The sequence below is a fragment of the Natrix helvetica genome, assembly GCF_964273705.1.
Source record: "Natrix helvetica genome assembly, chromosome: 6".
NCBI lineage: Eukaryota > Metazoa > Chordata > Lepidosauria > Squamata > Natricidae > Natrix > Natrix helvetica.
Window position 1 is genome coordinate 58,489,369 of NC_138553.1, and position 22,880 is coordinate 58,512,248.

General features: G+C 41.8%; 1 protein-coding gene across 1 annotated transcript in view; it reads left to right on the plus strand.

Annotated features, from left to right (window-relative positions):
• The window catches only part of ZNF277 (zinc finger protein 277), a 92,018-nt gene that overhangs the window by 47,939 nt on the left and 21,199 nt on the right, over positions 1 to 22,880 (plus strand). Inside the window, exons 6-8 of the mRNA XM_081957455.1 lie at positions 4,138 to 4,248; positions 16,229 to 16,361; positions 20,151 to 20,218. Of these exons, the coding sequence (XP_081813581.1) occupies positions 4,138 to 4,248; positions 16,229 to 16,361; positions 20,151 to 20,218 (312 nt within the window). The remainder of the gene's footprint in view (positions 1 to 4,137; positions 4,249 to 16,228; positions 16,362 to 20,150; positions 20,219 to 22,880) is intronic.

The following is a 22,880-nucleotide window of genomic DNA, read 5'->3' on the forward strand; positions in this document are numbered from 1 at the left end:
CTAGTAGATCTTAATTCTCGTTGTTCTCTGATGTCAACTTCGCCTATAGCACCCTCTTCTTTTTCAGTCCCACCTATAGCACCTTCTTCTTTCTCAATCACGACTGTAGAGACCTCTTGAAGTTCTCTCAGTGGTTCTTCTTTTCCAGTCTCCTTGGCCTCTCAGATATTCTGCAAAGAATGATTCTGCATTTTCGATTGTATCTATTCTATATCTTTGTCCTTGCCATACAAACATTAAACCTTCTGGTATTAGCTATCTGTAATTAACACCTTTTAAAAGTAGGATTTTAGTCAGGAATTGATATTCTCTTCTCATCTCTCTTACTCTTCTCGGGATTTGTTTCAAGGCTACAATCTTCTTGCCTTTATATTCCAATTTTCTATCTCTTTGTAATATTTGTGACTGGATTGCTTTCTTAGTAAATCTTATATGGACTTACCTTGGGAGACTATTCCTCGCTGCATATCTTGTGTAGACTCAAAATGCCTCATCTATACCATCCATCATCTTCTCTTGGGTTATCTCCAGGACATCTGTCAAAATTTCCATCATTATTTGTATCAAGTTCTCTCATTTTTCTTCTTCTATGTTTTGGAATCTCAGAAAAAATTCTGACTTTTCCATCTCCCATCCCAATAATCCACTGTTGTCTTTTTCCACCACGCACAATCTGCTGTCAATATCCTCAATTTTCTTCTCTTTTGGATCATCTTTTTCTTCCATTTTTTGTAGTCTGTCCTCATCATTTTTGGATACTTTAAATTTTTTCATCTGTTTTTCCTGTTTTTTGCTCAATATATTCCATTCTTTGCTCCATTTTCTCTATTCTGCTTTCAATACTTTCTGTTCTCTTTTCTATGATCTCTGTTCTTACATTTATTTTTTGTATTCCTTGCATAATCATCTCTAATGTTACTCCCTTGTCTTTTTCTTACTGCAACATCATCTGTATGGATCTTTGTTCTCCTGCTGGTGAAGAGGAAGAGGTTGTTGTTGCGGAGCCGGTGGTTGTTATTTTCTTACTCATCTTCAGATTCTTCTATATTTTAATCCACTTAGTATGAAATACAATTATAATCCCAAATGACCAAATGAAAGTTTAAAAAAAGAAGAAGAAAAAATTAAAAAGAAAAAGCCAAAACTAAAAAAGGGAAAAGAAAAACAGTAAGACAAGAAAAAAGAGAAAAGAAAAAATCTTCAATCTCTTGTTGATCCTTATCCAATTAGTTCCAATTAAAAAATAAAATAAAAGGAAAAAGGAAGTGACAGCAAAATAAAAATTCTCCTTTGGTCCAATTCAATTAAAACAAAATAACAGATGTCTCCAGTAAAGAAAAAAGAAAAAAAAGAGGGGCAGAGAGTAAATACCACTTCTACACAAAAAAACACAAAGAAAAGCCTTGCCACCAGAGAAATCTCAAAACTTCTATGAGGTGAAAGCCTTTTCAAGGTCACTCTAGGCTTTCCCTTTACGTTTTTGTTTGTTCTTTCAACACAGAAAGTCCCACACTGATAATTTCACAAAGAGCACCTGTGTAAACATCCATGCTCATCTCTCCATCAATTCCTGGTTAAGCATTGTAACTTTGGAGAGAGCAGCTTTTCTTCAAACACTCATGCAAGACTAAAAACAATGTTTGAAATCCTCTAGGTGGCAGTGATACTTATTTCCAATTTGTTTCTAATTTCCACCCTCTGTTTCACTCTCTGCCTTTCATTTATAAAAATTGTAAAAATATGTAGAAAAAAATCCAAAGAAAAAAGAAGTACAGTGGTTTTTTAAAAAAGCAGAAAAAGAGGTTCTTAAGAAATAAGGCTTAATTAAATCAGCATATCCAAAGTGTCCAAAAAAGAAAAGGAGAGGGGCAAAGGAAAGTGCCAATCCAGTTCCAAAGGTAAAGTCCAGTCAAGCTTCCAACAGTAAAAAGGGAAATAAAAAACCTTCAATTTGACTGTGCTTTAAATTCGCCGCTTACTCTCATCAGTCTTCATTTTAATTTAAATCTCCTCATTTAGGGTGTTCTCTCAAGTAAAAAATAATAATAAAACGCTCTCATCAAGGCGACACACTTCTCTCCTGCCCTTGAGTTGCGGAGCTGTCAGCAGTTTCAGCAATTTTGATGGCTGCCTCGTAGTCGCCGGCAAAAGGGGCTTTTCCCGGATCACCAGAGACTTTGCAGGAGTCTCCGGGATTGACAGGATGTGCCCCTTCCTGTCACCGTCTCTTCGGGCTGGTTTAGGTCCAAAGTGGACCACCCTGCGACCGGAATTCGGCGGCAATCTTGGAGCCCCAAGATTGTCCATCCATTTCACCGCAATGTCAAGCGTCTCCTAATGAACATCCTAATGCTGTATAATTGGGGAAAGCTCAGATGGGGTATCACAGAACAGTTTTCAGACGTTATATTATGCTTACAATTTAGGGTAGTAGCCTATAGCAAAAGTGTGAAACACATAACTCAACAGCTATTGGCTCTTGTTGATCCTTAGCCATTGACTTTACCTGATAGGTTAATTGTAACCCTATGGGAGTTACAATTCGCCATATCTGAGGACAACATAAAATCACACGGTCTAGTGGTCTGTTTCGCCCAATGCTCCTAAGAAGCTCCTCAGCACATAGGTGAATCATGGTTCTAATGACTCGTGATACGTGATAGGAAATAGCATCTGGGTAAGTCACGGGTAGCTGAGATAAGGAGGCATTGTTTTTCTGATGCTATGCCAACTTTGTTGAATAGCGCCCTCCTGCTCCCCCCCCCCCTTCCTGGAGATCAGACTGGCTCCTCTATGCTGTTCTCAGCAAGCTCCTAAAACCCAAGATTTTTCAAACAGCCTTCTTCAAATTGGATTTCATATTGTCATCTTTTATTTTATTTCTATTATTGTAGTGTTGCTATGATTTTATTTATGTACAGGATTGTTTGATATTGTTTTTTTTCTATTCATGCGAGCCACTAAGAATCATTTTTATGAGGCTGCATAAAATATGTTTAATAGTATTTTAAACATATTTATAAAGATATAATATGTTTATTATTTAAATAAATAGTAACTATATTACATTTTAAATTATTATTATTTCTATTATTTTTAGTTAACTTAACAAAAGTTCAAAGTTTCAGCATACTGAAACTTAACAAAGCAGAAAGTTTTGAATCCTAGAATCTCAAAATGATAGGTAGGCTGTGCCCTGCTCATTCTGAATATCATTCCGGTTCTCTATATTATTCTATTTTTGATGCAACTACTCAGCCCAGCAAACAGTATGATATGAATATGGGAATGAGCCAGGATGTGTGGGCTCCACTCTCTGAACTTCAAACAGTATTTTACCAAGACAGGAATTACTGAACTGAGACTTGAGAGAGGAGAGGAGGGGAGGCAATATATTTGGTTTGCGGTATTTGAATAATCAATGAATTACAGTAATACTACTTTGTGAGTAGAATCTATATATTGTGATTATTGCTCCAAGTAATAAAATAGATTTCTGTATTATCTTTGTATGGTCTTTACTTTAAATAAATGTATGTGTTTGTGTTTGTTTGCCACCAGTGTTTCCATTCTAACAAAGTATGAAATATATTGCCACCCTCCTCTGTTGAAATCATTTGTCTTTTCTGCTGCAGTCTGAAGTGGTAACCTGTTGCATAATTACAATATAGATCAATATCAATAATTGGTTTTGGTTTTAAAGATGCAGATGATGTTGTGATATGCTGCTATCAGAAGGAAATAACTTGAAAATGCATGCATCATAATTCTTTGCTGCTAAAAAAAAAAGCTTTCCATGAAGTTATTCAGTAATAGTTGTATTGGTCTGAAATTAAAATTTTTCTTTGGTTAAGCACAAATTCTATCAGTAAAATAATTACTACCGTTATTTAGTCACTCGAAAGTATTTCAAGTAGCATTTGTGAATTACTGGATATTAAGAGTTGCTTTGAATATTATTCATCTCTGCATGGCTGTTTACAGTGAAATTGGAAATCTAAGCAAAAGGATGAACTACCTTCATTCTAGCAGCACTACAAGCATTATGGTTTTCATTTGAGTATATTTAATGGTGTCCTAAAATGTAGGTAGAAGAAAAAAAAGAAACACCTGTATTTTGTTTCTTATATTTTATAGGTCAGTCCTTGTCAATCACATGGCAAAAGATCATGCATTCAATATTGGCTTGCCAGATAACATTGTGAACTGTAAGGAGTTTTTGGATGTACTTCAGAAAAAAATTGACAGGTACCTATTTGTATATGGCCAAGAATTAAACAGTGCTTCTCAAACCTGGGTAAAATGCCCAAAATTGGGGAAAAGTGACACAGGAAAGGATAGCCCAAGCACAGCCAGTGTCAGCCCTGAAGCTGGCCTGACTGAGGCCATTTTGAGATTTCAGTACTGAGACACTGGAGAAGAGGAATAGGGAGGGGGGAATAGAGATAGTTGGGGTTTTTAGTCAAAATAAAATACTTTATCTTGGTAACCAAGGACGTTCCTGCAGGTGCTCAAAAGGAGGGGACTGGAGTCACCTAGGAACTGGACAATACCCTGATTGGACCATGTGAAGGATTGTTTTGAGAAAGTGAAAAACTTTTAATTAGGTGAAAACCACAGGAATAGGCAGAGTTGGTTTTCACCAGCCTGTGTCAATATGACTATCTGATAAACTTATTCTTTGAGGAATTTACCTGCCTCAGAGTCTTGTTTGCTATGGGATGTTACTTGGAACCCTGAAAGCCAGGACATTTCAATTAATTTAAAGTGGTTTGTTAATATTGGGTAAAAAGGATCTTCTGATAGAAAAGTTTGAGAATGAAGGAAAAAGTCTGGGAAGCACTGAATTAAAGTATCTGCTACATAAGTGGTATGTTATATTAGTTTTGTCTATGGAGATTTTCAGTCATGATTGTCCCAAAGGTGCTTTTTCAAGAGGCAACTGGACTTTCTGGTTTTTCTTTGAAGACATTCACTTCTTACCCAAGAAGCTTCTTCAGCTCTGACTGAATGGTGGGGAATAGAAGGATTTATACTTGCAGAAAGTTGGTCATTAGCATTCTTTTAGCGAGTTGTCAAGGCCACCTGGAGGTTTGTCTGTTGTCAGGGTCACCTGATTAGTGCAAATGGGTTGTCAGGCCTGCAGTGGTTCCTTTAAGAATCTTTGGCCTGCCACACTCTCTCTGTCTAGCTTCATCTTTAGTATGCCTTTTCACTAAGTGGGGGGAGAATAGCAAGGGGTAGAATGTGTTGTTTTCAAAACAAAAAATTCCTTTCTAGAAGCTCAAGGTTATTCTTTGTCTCCGCACCTCGACACCGGACCGGAACCAGGGGGTGGAGATGCCAGCGTGGAAGAAGAAGATTGGACCATGTGATGGATTGGTGGGTGGGGGACAAGATCATGAACTTTCAACTGGGTGGGAATCCCAGGTAACTTCCAGAATTGGGATTCCCACATATGTGCCAACATGTCTGTATTATTAAATCGGAACTTTAGAGATAGCTCTGGCGTGGACTCTGATTTAATTCTGCATGATATTTGGAACGCTGACATTATCCCAATTCTCCTTTAAAATTATTTTTTCAGCTATCCCAAGCTGGGAAGCTGTTAGAGGTACTGAATCCCAGTTCTGACCCAACCATGGGCAGTACGAAATTTCAGTGAAGATGGAGGAAGAAAAGAATGCAGCAGAGAAGGCCAAAGATAATGGATTGCCTGTATTTGTCGATACTATCTATGTGCCTTCTAAAGAGATAGCCGAGGCTGCAGAAGCTAAAGAAAAGGAGTTTTGGCTGGGAGCCCGGCGAAAGGAACCAACCCCCAGACTTCCTTCGCAGACGGAATTAGACCTGCGAGATGAAGCCTCAGGATTTATGGCTTCTAAAGAATGCCTGCTAGAAGGAGAGAGGGCCGCCAGGGAAACTCTGACAGACGACTGGATGATGGCCAGAAGATCTGATGAATGGAGATCCCAGCCACCCTCACGCAGTCATTCTCTGATGGGCCTCCCAGACCAATTCGGATGGCTAAACGTGAGTGGAATCAACCCCCTCGCCCCTTCAGGACCACCTAAGTGGAATCTGACACAGCCCACATTCTCATTTCCTAGCAGAAAATCTGCTACGCAGTGGAGTGGAGATCTTGGCTCCTTCCGCAAAGTGACCAGCGAATCAAATCAACCCCTTGCTGCTGGGGTAAAGCCAACATCAGTCACATCAGCACCCCTCCCTCATGGAGTGCAAGCAGGCCTCCCACCAAATTGGGGAATTCAATCCAGCCAGCAGAAAGGGGCCTGGATCACATTCACCTCCCCCCAGCTGCAAAGGGGTGGCTCCGAGCCCATAAATCAAGCAACCCCAGGGTGGGCTTTCTTACCGGGTCATGGATGGGCTCAATACCAATGGACACCTGCCCCCTCCCAGCAGATGGCGCCATTCCAGATAACTGCCCCTGGGCAGAACCAGGGACTGGGACCGCCACCAGGTCCAGCCCCCCCAGCAATGCCTCAACAGGCTTTGGCCCAACCAAGGGGCTTACCACACCAGTGGCCCCGCCAACAGGCTGCCCCTGTTCAACCACCACTGTCCCCTCTTCCCACACCCCCACAGTTTTGAGCAACATTCAACGGGACCCCAGATAAGCTGGTTTATTTCCTGAATCGAGTATGGGCATACGTTGATCAAGTAGCTGTCAGGCCTGTAGTTATGTTCCTTTTAGGATCTTTGGCCTGCCACACTCTCTATCATTTTTCTATGCTGTTTCATTAGTGTAGTAGTTGGGAGAGGGGAATAGAAAGGAGTAGGATTGTGGAATGTATTGTTGTTGTTCTTTTCTAGAAGCTCAAGGTCATCTTTTGTCTCTGCACCTCGACACCTGACCGGAAGCAGAGGGGTGTAGATGCCAGCGTGGAAGATGATGATTGGAACATGTGATGGATTATGGGTGTGGGGATAGGATCATGAACTTTCAACTGGGTGGAATTCCTGCAAATCTTCAAAGGCAAAGGAATTTCTACTTCAGGATTTATTGCAGCTGGCAAGAGAAACAGCCTGAGGGGGAGGAAAAGGATTAGAGGATGACCAGAAGATGAAAGGAATGGAGATCCAAGCCATCCCCATGCAGTCATCTCCGATGGGCTTCCCGGACCATCTCGGACAACTAAACGTGAGTGCATGCTTCCCCTCCTTGCCCCTCAGCTTGGAAGCAAGGTTTGGGGAAAAACCTGGAGTGGAGATTTTGACTCCTTCCAGACAGCGATAAATGAAATTACTTATTACCTGCAACTGAGCTGAAGACAGATTCCCTATCAAAATGGGAATTTCAACCCAGACAGCAAGAAGGGATTTGGCCAGCACCTTTCACATGCCAGCCACAAATTGGGCTGCAACCAGTGAATGAAGCACCACCAGATTGGGTTTTCTTCCCAGAATATGGATGGATAAGATGCCACTGGGCACCTCTGTTGCCATCAACATGGGAAAATACTCCAAGCCAGCAGAGGGCACCTACTTGGCCCATAACTCCTCCAAGCCAACAGAAGGGTCCTTGGCACATAAACCCCCCTAGCCAGCCATCGTTGGGTGAACTGAAACCTGTGAATCAGGCAACCCCGGGATGGGTCTTAACCCCAGGTCATGGATGGGAGGGATGCCAGTGGGCACCTGCCCTCCCTCAGCAGATGGCACCATGGCAGAAAACTGGGCAGTGGCCAACCGAGGGATTGACCTCCCCACTGGTTCCAGTCTCCCCTGCAATGCCCCAACAAGTTCTTACCCCAGCTTCCTACAGAGAAGCAATCTCCACAATGGAAGAAGGGTTTACCAAAGGGAGGCCTGCAGGATGGATGGCAGGGCAATGTGCACCTGCAGTGCCCCAACAGGTTCTTACCCCACCTTCCTACAGAGAAGCAATCTCCACCATGGAAGAAGGGATTACCAAAGGGAGGCCTGCAGGATGGGAAGCGGGACAAGGTGCATCTGTAATGCCCCAACAGGTTCTTACCCCACCTTCCTACAGAGAAGCAATCTCCACAATGGAAGAAGGGTTTACCAAGGGGGAAGCTGCAAGATGGATAGCAGTCCAATGTGATGAGGGGGTTCTGAAGTTTAGAGACGTAACTAGGTTCCTTTCCTCATGAGGGCCAATAAAATGCCACCATTGCTGTCAACCTGGCCACAGAGCGTCAGAGTGCTTGGCTCCAGCCCCAATGCCACAAACGTGCGCACCAACCGCCACGGCAGTAGAGAGAAGGCCCCAGATGCCACCACAAAAAAGGCCCCAGATGCCACCACAAAAGAGTCCTCTGGGCCACCAACCTCTAGAAGAGGATCCCCAACTTTTGGTGACGAAGAGTCCTACCAAGGGGGAGGCCTTGGGGGAGGAAAAGGGCAAACAACCTCTGGAAAAGGGTCCCCAACTTAAGGTGACAAAAGGTCCTACCAAAGGGGAGGCCTCGGAGGAGGGAATTGCTGAAGAACAACCGTGTGTACCAATCGCCACGGCGGTAAAGAGAGGGCCCCAGATGCCACCACAGAAGAGTCATCTGGGCCAACAACCTCTGGAAGAGGATCCCCAACTTAAGGTGACAAAGTGTCCTACCAAGGGGGAGGCCTCGAAGGAGGAAAAGGGCAAACAATCTCCGGAGGAGAATCCCCACATTAAGGTGACACATTCAAAAAGGCCTTAGATCCCAAACTGAAAGAAGCTTGTGGCATAAGGGGGGTCCCAGAATGTCTCCAAGATTGGTACGCCACTGCAATCGTACTGGACCACAAGATTAACCTCTATCGAAAGCCTGTTACTGGAACCCCTGCCAGGAAACCTTTGGCCCGCCAAACGCAGAGGCAGCAAGCTGAAAAGCCTCCACCACCCCCTCGTCCCTCGGGGGGCCTCAAAGTGCTACAGATGTGGTCAGCTTGGCCACAGAGCATCAGAATGCCTGGCTCCAGTCCCTGTTCCACAACCGCGCCAACCACCTGCCAGCGCGATGAAGAAAAAACCCAGAAAACCACCAGAAAAGAGTCATTTGGGACAACAGCCAACGGAGGCGGAGAGCCCTGCCATTGAAGAAGCCCCTGCCACCTCAGAGGAGGAGGAGGAGGAAGAAGAAGAAAATGCAGAAGACAACCCAATGGTGAGTGCACCTATCCACCCCTTTACGATAAAATCCAAACTCCAAGTGCCAGAAACGGGAGTGGAAGGGGAAGTTGGGGCGAATGTAGACACTGGTTGCACCCGATGCTTAATCAGCATGTCAATAGTGGAGCAGCTAGGTATACGCACAAGACCCCTAACCCATCCTATTTGGTTTGAGCAAGTGAATGGAACCCTAATTGGGGGAGCTCCAGCCACAAAGATCACCGAGTTAGTAAAGTTAATAATAGGCCACCACTATGAGTTCCTCAGATTCATTGTGGCCCCTAGAATGCAGGAGTCAATTATCTTGGGACTTGCATGCCTGGACAAGTGGGCACCTACTATAAAGTGGGAGGACGGTGTTAGAAAATTGATTATTGGCTTTGGGCCGTTACCACCGGTGGGTTCAATTGTTCCTGGCCACCCAGGAACGATTGAACCCAACAGCCCAAACCATCCGGAACCTGAAGCACCTGCAGCAGACACCAAACGTCCGGGGATCCAACAAGTTCCAATGATCTACTGGGACTTGGCGGAGGTGTTCAGTGAGGAAGACGGAAACTACCTTCTACCTCACCGCCCCACAGATTGCGCAATAGACTTCAAACCTGGGGCTACCTTACCAAAGCCAAAAATGTACTCTATGACTCCCAAGGAGATGATTGAATTGAGGAAGTACATCAACACCAATTTGAAACGGGATTTTATCGAACCAGTAGAAAGTAGCAGCTCCAGTGCTCTTCAGAGAAAAGAAAGATGGCAGAGTTCGTCTCTGTGTGGATCTGCAAGCCCTGAATGCGGTATGCGAAAAGAACACCTATCCCCTCCCCCTCATGAAGGATATGTTGAACCACTTGGCTAAAGGCAAGATCTTCACCAAGCTGGACTTGAGAGGCTTATTACCGCATACGAATCCGCAAAAGGGGATGAGTGGAAAGCCGCTTTTAACATTCCTCTGGGCAGTTTCCAGTACAAAGTCATGCCTTTTGGACTACAAGGAGCACCTGCAGTCTTCATGCAGTACATAAATGAAGTGCTACATGATCACCTGTACCGCGGAATACTCGTTTATTTAGATAACATCTTGATCTTCTCTGAGACCCTGGAAGAACATTTAAAACTGGTACGGCAAGTTCTGAAAAAACTTCTAGCTGCCAAACTATACGCAAAATTGTCGAAGTGTGAGTTCCACAAGACCTCGCTAGATTACCTGGGTTATCGTATCTCCAACGAAGGGGTAGGAATGGATCCAGGAAAAGTGAAAGCAGTGTTAGATTGGAAACCTCCAAGTACTCGCAAACAACTACAAAGCTTCCTTGCATTTGCAAATTTTTATAGGCAGTTCATTCCGACTTTCGCTGAAATTGCCCTACCACTGACTGAGCTATTAAAGATGGGCCCTTCCCCAACAAAGCCAAAAGCAAACCAATCACTAAAGTGGACAATGGACTGTCAAAAAGCCTTTGAAAAATTAAAACGGCTATTTGCCCAAGAGCCCATGTTGCAACACCCCGACCCAGAGCGACCATTCATAATCCAAACGGATGCCAGTGATGTAGCGTTGGCTGCGGTACTACTGCAAAAGAGTAAAGAAGGCCACCTCTTGCCATGCGCTTACATCTCCAACAAACTCACCGCTACTGAAAGGAGGTGGGCCACTTGGGAGAAAGAAGCATTCGTGATCAGTTGGAGCATGCTCATCTGGAGACATCTCCTGGAAGGGGGGGATATACCGTTCGAGGCTTGGACTGATCATAAAAACCTCGAAGCTCTCCAAACCCATCGAAGGTTATCCCCCAAACAAGTTCGCTGGGCACAATACTTCCAAAGGTTCAAATTCGAAATTAAACACATCCCCGCAGGAAAGAACTTGTTAGCAGATGCTCTGTCAAGAAAACAGCAGTATGACAGTAAGAAGGAAGAAGTTATCCACCCCATCATATCTTCCTCTCACCAAAAGGCAGCTCTAGTCAAAACTCGAAGCCAAGTTAAGCTGACAACTGAGCTTAAATCGGCACTCCCAACAGACCCCTGGTTCAACAACAAGGACATCCTAACGATGAACGATGGCTTAGCCTGGAAGGGGTCCAAACTGTACGTCCCTGCGGGGATGAGGCTACAAGTTCTACAGCGGAGTCATGACGCAAAACTAGGAGGCCACTTTGGATTCCTAAAAACGTTCCACCTCGTCAGCCGTCAATTTTGGTGACCAAAGATGAAATCGGAGGTGGAAGATTATGTAAAAAGCTGTGCTACTTGCGCCACGATGAAGACCCGGCCGGGGAAGCCCCCTGGATTACTACAATGAGTGGCCAGCCCTAGCCGACCATGGGAAGAGATCGCAATGGACTTCATTGTCGAGTTCCCAGACAGCAGTGGTAATAGAGTAATCTGGACAGTTATTGATTTGTTTTCCAAGCAAGCGCATTTCATTGCTTGCTCAGGGCTGCCATCCGCAAAGAAATTAGCGAAAATGTTTGTGAAACACATTTATTGGCTGCACGGGGTGCCAAAAAGGATCATTTCAGATCGTGGAGTTCAGTTCACGGCCAAGGTCTGGAGAGAGTTCCTGAGAATTGGGTCCACACAGGGACTCAGCTCAGCATTTCATCCCAGAACGAATGGGTATTTCGATTTCGATTTTCGATTTCGATTTTTCGATTTTTATACCACCCCCTCTCCCCAAAGGGACTCGGGGCGGTGTACAGTCAAATGAAATAGATAAAATAGACTACAAACATGCAAACATAAAAACATAGAAGAGGAGGCAATACAACACTGTACAGGTAAAGCAGATAAAAACAGTATATAAACAATCCTAAAAAATACCCAATTAAAATTACCCAGTTAAAATATATCTGCCAAGAGGTATAATGAGGTTATGAATGGTCCAGGCCAGCTAAACGGAACAGGTGAGTCTTCAGTTTTCGTCGAAAGGAGAGAAAGTCGGTGGTGGTTCTGATATCGGGGGGGAGGTCATTCCAGAGGGTTGGGCCCATCACAGAGAAGGCTCTACTCCTAGGTGTCGCCCGTTGGCACTGCCTAGTGGACGGCACCCGGAGGAGCCCCTCCCTGTGAGAGCGAATCGGTCGCAGGGAAGTGTGTGGTAGGATGCGATCCCGCAAGTACCTAGGTCCTGAGCCATGGAGCGCTTTAAAGATGGTGATTAACACCTTGAAACGCACCCGAAAGACCACAGGCAGCCAGTGCAGCTCGCGCAGGAGCGGTGTTACGTGGGAGTACCTAGTACTCCCAAAAATAGCCCGCGCGGCTGCGTTCTGGACTAGCTGCAGTCTTCGAGCGCGTCCCAAGGGAAGCCCCATGTAGAGGGCATTGCAGTAGTCCAGCCGAGACGTCACCAGTGCATGAGTGACCGTGCGTAGGGCATCCCGGTCCAGTAGGGGGCGCAATTGGCGCACCAGGCGAACCTGGTGGAACGCCCCCCTTGCCACGGCTGCCACATGGTCATCCATTGACAGCCGGGCATCTAGGAGGACGCCCAAATTGCGCGCCCGTTCCACAGGGGGCAATTGCTCGCCCCCTATGATCAGCGACGGAATCAACTGACTGAACCGGGGTGCCAGTAGCCACAGCCACTCAATACAATACATCCGATGTTATGTGGACTATCAGCAAGACAACTGGTCGGACTTGCTACCCTTCGCCGAAGTGGCGTACAACAATGCGGTCCACAGCAGAACCGGATTAACTCCTTTCCAGATAACCAGTGGTATGGAATTCGTTCCATTCCCGAGCTGCCTAAAGAACCTCCCTCCTCCATGTCTCTGAATGAATGGATGGACACACTAAAGAAGGGATGGAAAAATACGAAGAAGGCTCTAGCAGATGCGGCAGAAGCCTACAAGAAGCAAGCTGATAAACATCGTTCACTCCAACCCCCCTTTCGTGTGGGGGACAAAGTTTTTGTATCTACCAAATACATAAGATTAAGAATGCCTAGTAAGAAATTAGGTCCAAAATTTCTAGGTCCTTTCCCAATAGAAAAGATAATTAACCCAGTTACAGTTCGACTCAGCCTACCCAGAATTCTTGGGAAAATTTGCCCGGTATTCCATTGTAGCTTGTTGAAACCAGTGATGGGGTCTAGCATAATAATAATAATAATAATAATAATAATAATAATAATAATAATAATAATAATAATAATAATAATAATAATTTTTATTTGATTAGCCGCAACCCTCTCCCGAAGGACTCGGGGCGGCGTACAATCAAAACAAATAAAAATACACATAAGACAAACATATATACAAAAAGAACAGAGACATATACATATGTGCATGGAGGAGAGTTGACTTATAAGTGAAAGACAATTAAAAACACAATTTAAAATCCCCTTAAATAAAATTACTAAATTAAAAAAAAAACCCATCAGGAGCGATACGAAGTTATGGTTGAGCCAGGCCAGCTATTTGGAAAAGGTGGGTCTTGAGCTTGACACGGAAGGAGCGGAGGTCAGTAGTGGTCCTAATATCCAGGGGGAGGTCATTCCACAGGGCTGGGCCCGCCACAGAGAAGGCTCTGCTCCTAGGCGCCGCCCCATGGCACTGTCTGGTGGACGGCACCTGGAGAAGTCCCTCTCTGTGCGAGCGGATGGGTCGTAGGGATGTATGGGGCAGAATATGATCCCGCAGGTAACTAGGTCCTAAGACCATCCACCCAAGCTCCCCCTCCTTCTGTAGTGGTAGAAGGGGAAACACATTATGAGGTGAAAACAATCTTAGATTCCAGGCTGTATAGAGGTCGCTTACAGTATTTAGTGCATTGGAAGGGGTACCCTTTGTCTGAAGCTACGTGGGTGAAAAGTTGGGATCTAAAAGCGGATAAATTAGTGAAACAATTCCATGAGAAGTTCCCTGATAAGCCAAAGGGTCCCCCTGGGGGAGGCAGACGTGGTTAATGGTGTTATGGTAACTTTTATGTTATTTTTCTTTTCCAGAAAATGTTTCCCTTTTGAAGAGAACCGCCTGTCAGGCCTGCAGCGGTTCCTTTAAGAATATTTGGCCTGCCACACTATCTCTGTCTAGCTTCATCTTTAGTATGCCTTTTCATTAAGGGGGGGAGAATAGCAAGGGGTAGAATGTGTTATTTTCAAAACAAAAAATTCGTTTCTCTCTGGCGTGGACTCTGATTTAATTCTGCATGATATTTGGAATGCTGACATGGGTATGGAGTCTTCTTGGAACTGTTGCAAGGACTGTGTTGTAGACTGGAGATAGATAATGTCATATCTCTTCCCCTATGTTGAGAGAGGGCTGTTCAATTTTGACATAGATGGCCCATGGCATAGGAAGCGTTCACCAAACATGTCAATTCTGTGGACAAATACATCAATTTCACATGGGAAGGTGTTAAGGAAAATAGTCTAGTCTTCCTGGACTGTGCAGTACACATCAAGGAAAACAGAAGCCTTAACGTTGTTTGCAGAAAACCCACCCAAAGAGATCAATAGTTACATTTTGATTCCCACCACCCACTGGAGCACAAAATGGGAGTCATCTGAACCCTAGACCACCGAACTGAAGGCCTGTCTGCCAGCAAAGATGGAAAGACAAACAACTAAAACACATCAAGGAAGCTCTCAGAATATGTGGCTATCCCAAGTGGGCCTTCATCAAATCTCAAAAAAGATCTGACAGGAGCTCCTTCATAATAGACAACAAAGAGTACAATAAACGAAGTAACATTGTCATTTCATACGTTGCAGGAATATCGGAAAAGCTCAGGAGGATCTTCAGTCAACACAACATACATGCATACTTCAAAACCCAAGAATACATTAAGGCAGAAACGTGTCCTCCCCAGGGATAACACACCCAGACACAAACTAAGCAATGTGGTATATGCAGTACAAGGCAATGAGCCATGTGCAGATCTGTACATTGGGGAAACAAAACAACCACGTCATAAATGCATGGCATAACATAGGAGAACAAACCCATCAGGACTAGATTCAGCAGTCCATCTGCATTTGAAAGGCAAAGGCCACTCTTTTGAAGAAAGCAAAGTCCACATTTTGGAGAAGGGTCGAAGAGGCCATCTATGTCAAAATTGAACAGCCCCCCCTCAAGAGAGAGGGAGGGATACAACATCATCTATCTCCATTCTACATCACAGTCCTTTCAACAGTTCCAAGAAGGCTCCATACCCATTTGCATTAATCAAGTGACCCTGATGACACAGATAAACCTCCAGGTGGCCTCAACAACTTGTTAAAAATGCAAATGACCAGTTGTCTGCAAGGAGTATAAATTCTTCCATTCCCCTCCATCCAGTAAGAGCTGAAGAAGCTTCTTGGATGAGAAGAGAAACATCTTCAAAGAAAAACCAGAAAATCCAGTTGCCTCTTGAAAAAGCACCTTTATGATATTAGTTTTGTTTTATAATGGTAACTTCACATTCTGTTTTAAATGTATATATTTACTTTCTCTTTTTTCTTCTCTTTTTTAATAAATAAAAGGATGAATTACCACTGTTCTGAATATTGTATCTTTTCTGAAACTGTCTATTACTGATTTACCTGACATTTATTTAATCATGGAAGGATTTGGGAGGCTGTTAACATTCCTGTGGGTTAGTTATAAAATAAGTGATATTTGAGCCTAGATTCTGGGCACTTTAATTTTAATTTTTAGATTTTTTTTTTAATTCCATCTTTTTTCATATGCTGTTTATGGCACAAAAATACCAATATTCTTTCCTTCTGTTTTCCCACTATAATAACCCATGAGGTGAGTTGGGCTAAGAGAGAGTGAGTGGTTGGCTCAAAGTCACCCAGCTGGTTTTTCATACCTAAAGTGGGATTAGGTATGACAGTCTCCTGGTTTATAGGCTAACACCTTAACCATTACATTAAACTGCCTCTCCATTTTAACAACTGAACAGAGTTGATTTTGGATTCTGCACAGGTTGCTTGGATGATTTATTAATAAAGCTTTTCTTAAATGTCTTTCTGATGCCTATAAAGAGTGTCTTACATATTTAAAAATGAACCAGTTTGGTTAGCATCACAAGTAATTTTGCTAATTGATAATATTATAACAATTTCATTTTTCTTTTGCTAACTCTTAGTTTCCAATGTTTATACTGTGAAAAAACATTTGCGGATAAGAACAAACTCAAGGACCACATGAGGAAGAAGCAACATCGTAAAATCAATGCTAAAAACCAAGAATATGACAGATTTTATATTATTAATTATTTGGTAAGTTGTGTCTGTGTGTGTGTGTGTGTGTGTGTGTGTGTGTGTGTGTGTGTGTCTGTGTGTGTGTGTGTGTGTGTATATATATATATATATGCATGCTGGTTTTGTTGTATTCGGGTCTTTTCCCGTGTAAGGTTGAGATTGTCTTTGCAACGTTTCGGCAGGATCTCACCTGCCATCTTCAAGCTGTGGGCTTAAAATTAAAAACGTTGCAAAGACAATCTCAACCTTACACGGGAAAAGACCCGAATACAACAAAACCAGCATACCTACACCCGTGAAAATCTACGAAAACACACACACACACACACACACACACACACATATATATATATATATATATATATATATATATATATATATATATATATATATATATATATATATATATATATATATATAATATACCAAGTTGCATTTTAGATCAACAATAAATTGCCAACTATTAATGTGCTTCATGCACATACCAGTGATCATTTAACTGGGTTCAAACAAATGACTGTTTCAGTTTTTGACCAACTAAAAGTGGCTATTATTGGCTTTTAATTTGGGACTATAGAATCAATTGTAGGGTTACAAAATCAACTGCAGAATTAACAGCTATAATTTAAGAACAACCTGTACCTTTAAATTGCAAAGGCAATAGCTACAAAACTGTAGTAATAACATAGACCACAAAAGCTACTGTGAAGCAATTATGGAACTCAGAACTCTTATTATAATGCTGTAAAATCATATCAGATTATAATTTTTAGCTTTTTTTAAAAAAAACCTAAGTTTATCCATTTTAAAATAACAATATAGTATAGTAAAAATAAGATATAAATGATTCTGTGTTATTTGTAGCACACCATAACTTGAGGATTGAGAATTTTACAGGCAATTGTGTCTGTTAGGGTGTAACCAACAAGTTGGGTAGACAATATATTGCACAAGGCATGTTATGTATCTTTAAGAGAGGAGCTCTGCTAATTAGTAGATTACAGCATTTAAATTGCAGCTGATGTTGTTGCTCTCTCTCTCTCTCTCTCTCTTGATTGATGTATGATAACTGCTGTCTAACTGTTACTACTGTTGCTACTACTTACTGTGTGTAAGTTATTTGCTACTTGTATCCAAGTTATCTTGGTAGTATTGGACTGTTTTTTCTGTGTATGACTTTTTGGCTGTGTTTATGGATTTTGCTATATTCTTCAAAAAGTAAAGTTTATTTTGTTACTTTACTATCCATTATTCAGTGTGGTTGCTTTATCTATCGCACGCTGCGTATACTTTACAGGGTTGCTCTGTTATAACCTCGACCTGGGGTTCATTGCTAGTGCTTAATCGCACCAGTACCTAACAGTGTCTCTGGGTTATTCAGAATTAAAGCACTTTTTCGTTGGCAGTTACATTCTTGTCTACCACTTTCAACATCATAGGCACCTCCTGACACATCCAAGGTTTCTCATTTGCTCGCATAACAATAGTCTTAAGAATACTGACATCCTCCATACACATTTGAATATAAGCAGACACAGTAGAAGCATACTTGCTCACATCAGTAGGTTGCCTATTCATTGCAGCCTCTTTAAATATGTTCCAATTTGTGCGCCCAAAGCAAGAGTATCCTCACCTCTAGTAGCAAAGTCCACATATTGATGGAAATTAGGGAGGGCTGCTTTAAAGTCAGTCTGATTGAAATCCCCTACCACAGTGAAAACTCCCTCAGGATGGATAATTTGCAAGTCATTGATAGTGCTATAAAGAGCTTCATTCTTGTTGGCACTGGGGGGAATATACACAACAATGATTACAATGACTGTGAATTATCTTGGCAAATAAAAGGGTCTCAACATCAGGAGAGCACTAGCTGGAGACTACCTTAGTATTGGTACACCATCTATCATTAATATAAATACATACACCCCCACCACAGGAATTTTCCACTCAAAGCACAGCTCCTGTCCAGCCAAAATGTTAAAAAGCTCATCTTACTGATGGCATTGTCTGGAATAGATGACTTTAACCATGTCCCTGTCAGGATAATAGCACAGCAGTCTCTCACCTCCTTGTTCATGGCTAGCTTAAGATTCAGATCATCCATTTTAGTCTCTAGGGAGCAAACGTTGGTAAACAAGATAGATGGAAACAGTGCTCTATGTAGATTAGCCCTCCCTTCCCCACTGTTGACAGGATGCTGGTGAGGTGTGAAACCAAAGCTGCTGGTTCTAACAGAAGGTTCCTCACCCCATCCTAACTGTTTTCCTGGCAATATTAATGAATCTTACTGCAGTCCAACAGTTTATCCTAGAACGTAAGGCATTTCTGATTTAATGACAGTGTTTTAATTCCCCAAATGATAATGAAATATTGTTATGAGCTATTTTAATGGGTACACCATTTACCTGACATGTTGTAACAGCTCTGAAACTTCTGGTTACAGTACACTAAGAGGTGGGTTGCTCCCGGTTTGGCCCAGATTGAACTTCATTTATTAGTTGCATGAACACAGCTGGGGCTCCCTGTAATCCAAAGGCCATTACCCTAAACTGGTAGCATCCTAACGGGCAATTGAAGGTTGTCTTCCATTTGTTGCCTTCTCTGATTCTCACTTGGTATTATCTTGTGCTGTTGGCTGTTTGGTTTTCTCTGCTCATCCCTTCAAACAAGTGATCACCATTTGGGTGCCGAAATCCACTTGGCCTGCAGTCGGGGTGTCTCTCGCCAGGCTCATCCTGGTCTTGGCCATCTGCTTTCCTTTACATTCCACCCCAGACATCTTCTGGATCTTCACAGCTCTTCCAGAGGTAGCCAGACAGGCTGCATAAGCCCAGGTCTCCTTTCTCATTTTTAATTTTGGTAGATTTGGTTTAATGTCAATATTCTGTCTGATGAACCCAGCCAAAGCAAGCATGGCCGAGATGATCCAATCTCTTAATGCAAAAGTCTATTGACTACATCATTTCAGCACAGATGAGGGCAAAACCAGATCTAGTTAATTCCTGTGCAAACCCACAGGTTGTGGGCGAAGGATTTTTAATCCATCCTTCAGTTATCCAAAGAGGGCTTATCTTGCTCCATAGAGCTTTTCACTAGTACTTTCCATGACAATGCAGAGAAGTGCATAAAATAGTTAAATACACTGGATGTTTTTCATATCCTATAATGAGCATTCATCCATAAAAGGAGTCAGTTATTCAAAAATAAATTTATATACTCTTTAAAAAGGAAAATAAAACTCTGTTTAGAAATAAGTTGTACTGGGAAATATAGGAAACTGCTCAATTCTTGCAGACTCTCATAATCTTCTAGCTTGCCAGGAGTACTTAATTGTTAGGACCTTTTTTGAATCACACAAATTTATCATGTGAGCCAGGAATACAACCATTACAAAATCCAGAAATGAACTTGTTTGGGTACCATAATAAAACTGTGATATGGGTCAAAATTCAGTTCCTGTAAGGGATTGTCATACTTGATATAGACTCTTGATGAAATCCCATATTTCCTCGCATTTGAGTTCTTTTCACAAGGAGAAATACATTTCCAACTGAGTGAATTAATATTTTACATGCAAAACTATAAAATTACTTTATCTTAAATACCCCATCAGATAAGGTGCAACCAAAACTTGGATCACATAAAGGTGAGCCTGTAGCTCTTCAGATGTTATGAAGCTGCAGCATTCAAGTTCTTCAATGGATATCACCAAGGGGAAGGATTGCTGAGAGTTTCCATTTCTAACTTAGAATGTCTGAATCTAAAATTTTTAGTTTGCTTAACACATTTTTATTTTATTTTTTTCAGGAATTTGGGAAATCCTGGGAACAGGTTCAGTCAGAAGATGATCGAGAATTGTTCCACAATCAAGAAGAGTATTTGGAATTTTTGTTTAATATTTAAGGGCTAAGTAACCTGATATTCTTTAGGCTTGATGACATGATAATGATAGACAAAATAGCAATCACTGAAAAAAATTAAAAATAAGATTTTAAACATTTTCAAGTATGAATAGTAATTTTGGGGAACAGAAGTGAATTAGGATAGTCAGATTAAAAAGGGACAATTTAATATCTTTCATTTTTTTTAATGATATCTGTTCTGTCCTCACTACACATTAGTCTGTGTGCAGCTCGACATACAGCTAAACCCACCTATCCTCCAATAAAACAGACTGTGTGCATAAATCTGGATGCTTTATTGAAAGAACAAGATATGGTGAAACTGGGGAAAATAGGAATACATACAATGAGAACCAAATACAAGATAGGCAGTATTGAGTTACTGCCGAACATGACAATTAATAAATACAAGCAATCTAGTGATGCTCTGTGTGTGGGATGTGGGTTTGTCTTTGGATGAACATGTGCCATAGATTAAGTTGGATTCTTCTTTGTGCTTCTGTCTCCTCCAAATGCTAAAGAAAAATGAAGTCTGGCTTCCCAGCATGCACTTGTTTTGAGAGTGCAGGCTGATGGCTAAAAGGGTTGGGTTAACTTCAAAATAATATAATTGGTATTTGTCCCTTCCACCACTAGATGGGATTAGAGAGCAGCAACAGTATATAAAGATTATATGTTGGGGCATGACAATATCCCACCTCAAACGTACTTTAGCACCCCAAGGAAACTTTTTAGTGTTCTTTTACCTAGTAGGGCAATTTATAATTTGAAAAGACAGATCATCTAATATCCCCATACCTATGCTAGAATCTCCTTCAATAGTGATAAGAAAATGTTACAGAGAGATTCTGTTAATAGACGCATTTGAATTATTTTCATACATACAGTTCCCAGAGAAGATTACGGGAAAGTTTGATCTTAGTGGTGGGTTTCAAAAAATTTTAGAACCTCTTCTGTAGGTGTGGTCTGCTTTGTGGGAGTGGCTTTGCCGGCCATGTGACTGGGTGGGAGTGGCTTGCTGGCCATGTGACCGGGTGGGAGTGGCTTGCCGACCATGTGACTGAGTGGGAGTGGCTTGGCAGTCATGTGCTGAACTACATGTTCTTTGTTTTGTGTACACAAACATAAAGTACAATCAGTGCAACTGTTAATTCTTTATACTGTATATAATCTCTGAAAATGTAAAAGAGAGAAAACATAGGACTCCCAGTCTGTCCCAACCGCATTTCAGCTTCTGCAACTTCCCTCCACCCTCAAAATCCAGGGCCAATAAGTTATATTCCAATCCTACACAACAGAAAAAAAAAAACCTTTAAACACACACACACAAACACACACACACACAATCACTGTTTCCATTTCTTTGAAGGATTTTTCAGCACCTGTCCCTGCATAACGAGGCTCAAGGAAAGATAATCAATGTCTTATTGGATTTGGAAGTACTTAGAAGTAGCAAAAGTTCCCACTGCTTTACAGTGTCTCAAAAGCCCATCATAAAGGCGAGAGTCCATCCTTCTGCTTCTCAGTGCAGAAATCCCTAATATGTTCCAATAGATTTCAAAAGCATCACTTGGAAGCAGAAACAGCCAAAAGTAGTCACTGCTATATAAGGTTTCTGTACTGCTGTGAGCTATACAATTTAAAGTTTCTGCACACTGCTATCAAGCAATTTAAGCAGGAATATACCTCTGAGTAAACAGGTATTTTGCTTATGGCATTTGTACTTTACTGCAACAAGCAAGCACTCGCCCTATAAATAAGTTAGACAGTCATAATATTAAAACTTGATAAGTGTTCTTAACAAGAAATTCACAATGGTAGCATCACACATACATTCCAAAAATACTTATGATATTTACACACAACCACCTGCTTTGCAGTTCTTGTCTTCTTAACTGATGGGAGACTGAAACCCAATAAATATATCCCCAATAAAAAAGAATAGTATGTCGGAGTACTGAAAAACTCAGCCAAATGGGAAAATCCAAAGAAAAAAATATTGGACTTCCTGCTAACAAGTAACAATTTATATATAGTATGCACAATTCTTTTAGTTAAATTATTGCTGAACAATTTATAATAGTTGCATCACAATATTATTCTATTTGCCACTATTACCCTGCTTCCTAGATGTTCACTATTGTCCCCCCCCTCAAGATTTAAGGGCACGTGAAACAGTTTTGATGAAAGTTGCATGATATGAAACTTCTCTCCTTTGAAATAATGTTTGGTTTTAACTCTCCAATGAATCAAAAGGAATGTTTTACGCTTCCTTCTTACACAGCATTTGTTTTAGCTTTCCATAGCTCTCCCCAAAACCAACCAAGGAAGATAAAACCACAGAAATCTAATACTGTTGTGCACGGCTTTGCACTAAATTATCTGTATAGTAAGCCAAAAATAGTTTAAGATTATAATTAGCCCACCTGTTTCCCCCATTAACATGCAAATACATTTTTCTTGTTCAGAGACTGCATGAGAGATTTCCCAGTCCTTGCAAAATATCACACTACATCCACATAAAGGGAGCAGCAACTCCTCTGTGAATGGGGGGAGGGGGGAGAGAGTTTGGCTTCTCTATGCCATTTAAAGGCTGCAGCAGGGAGAATACCAACTTTTTTCCTCTCCCTTCATT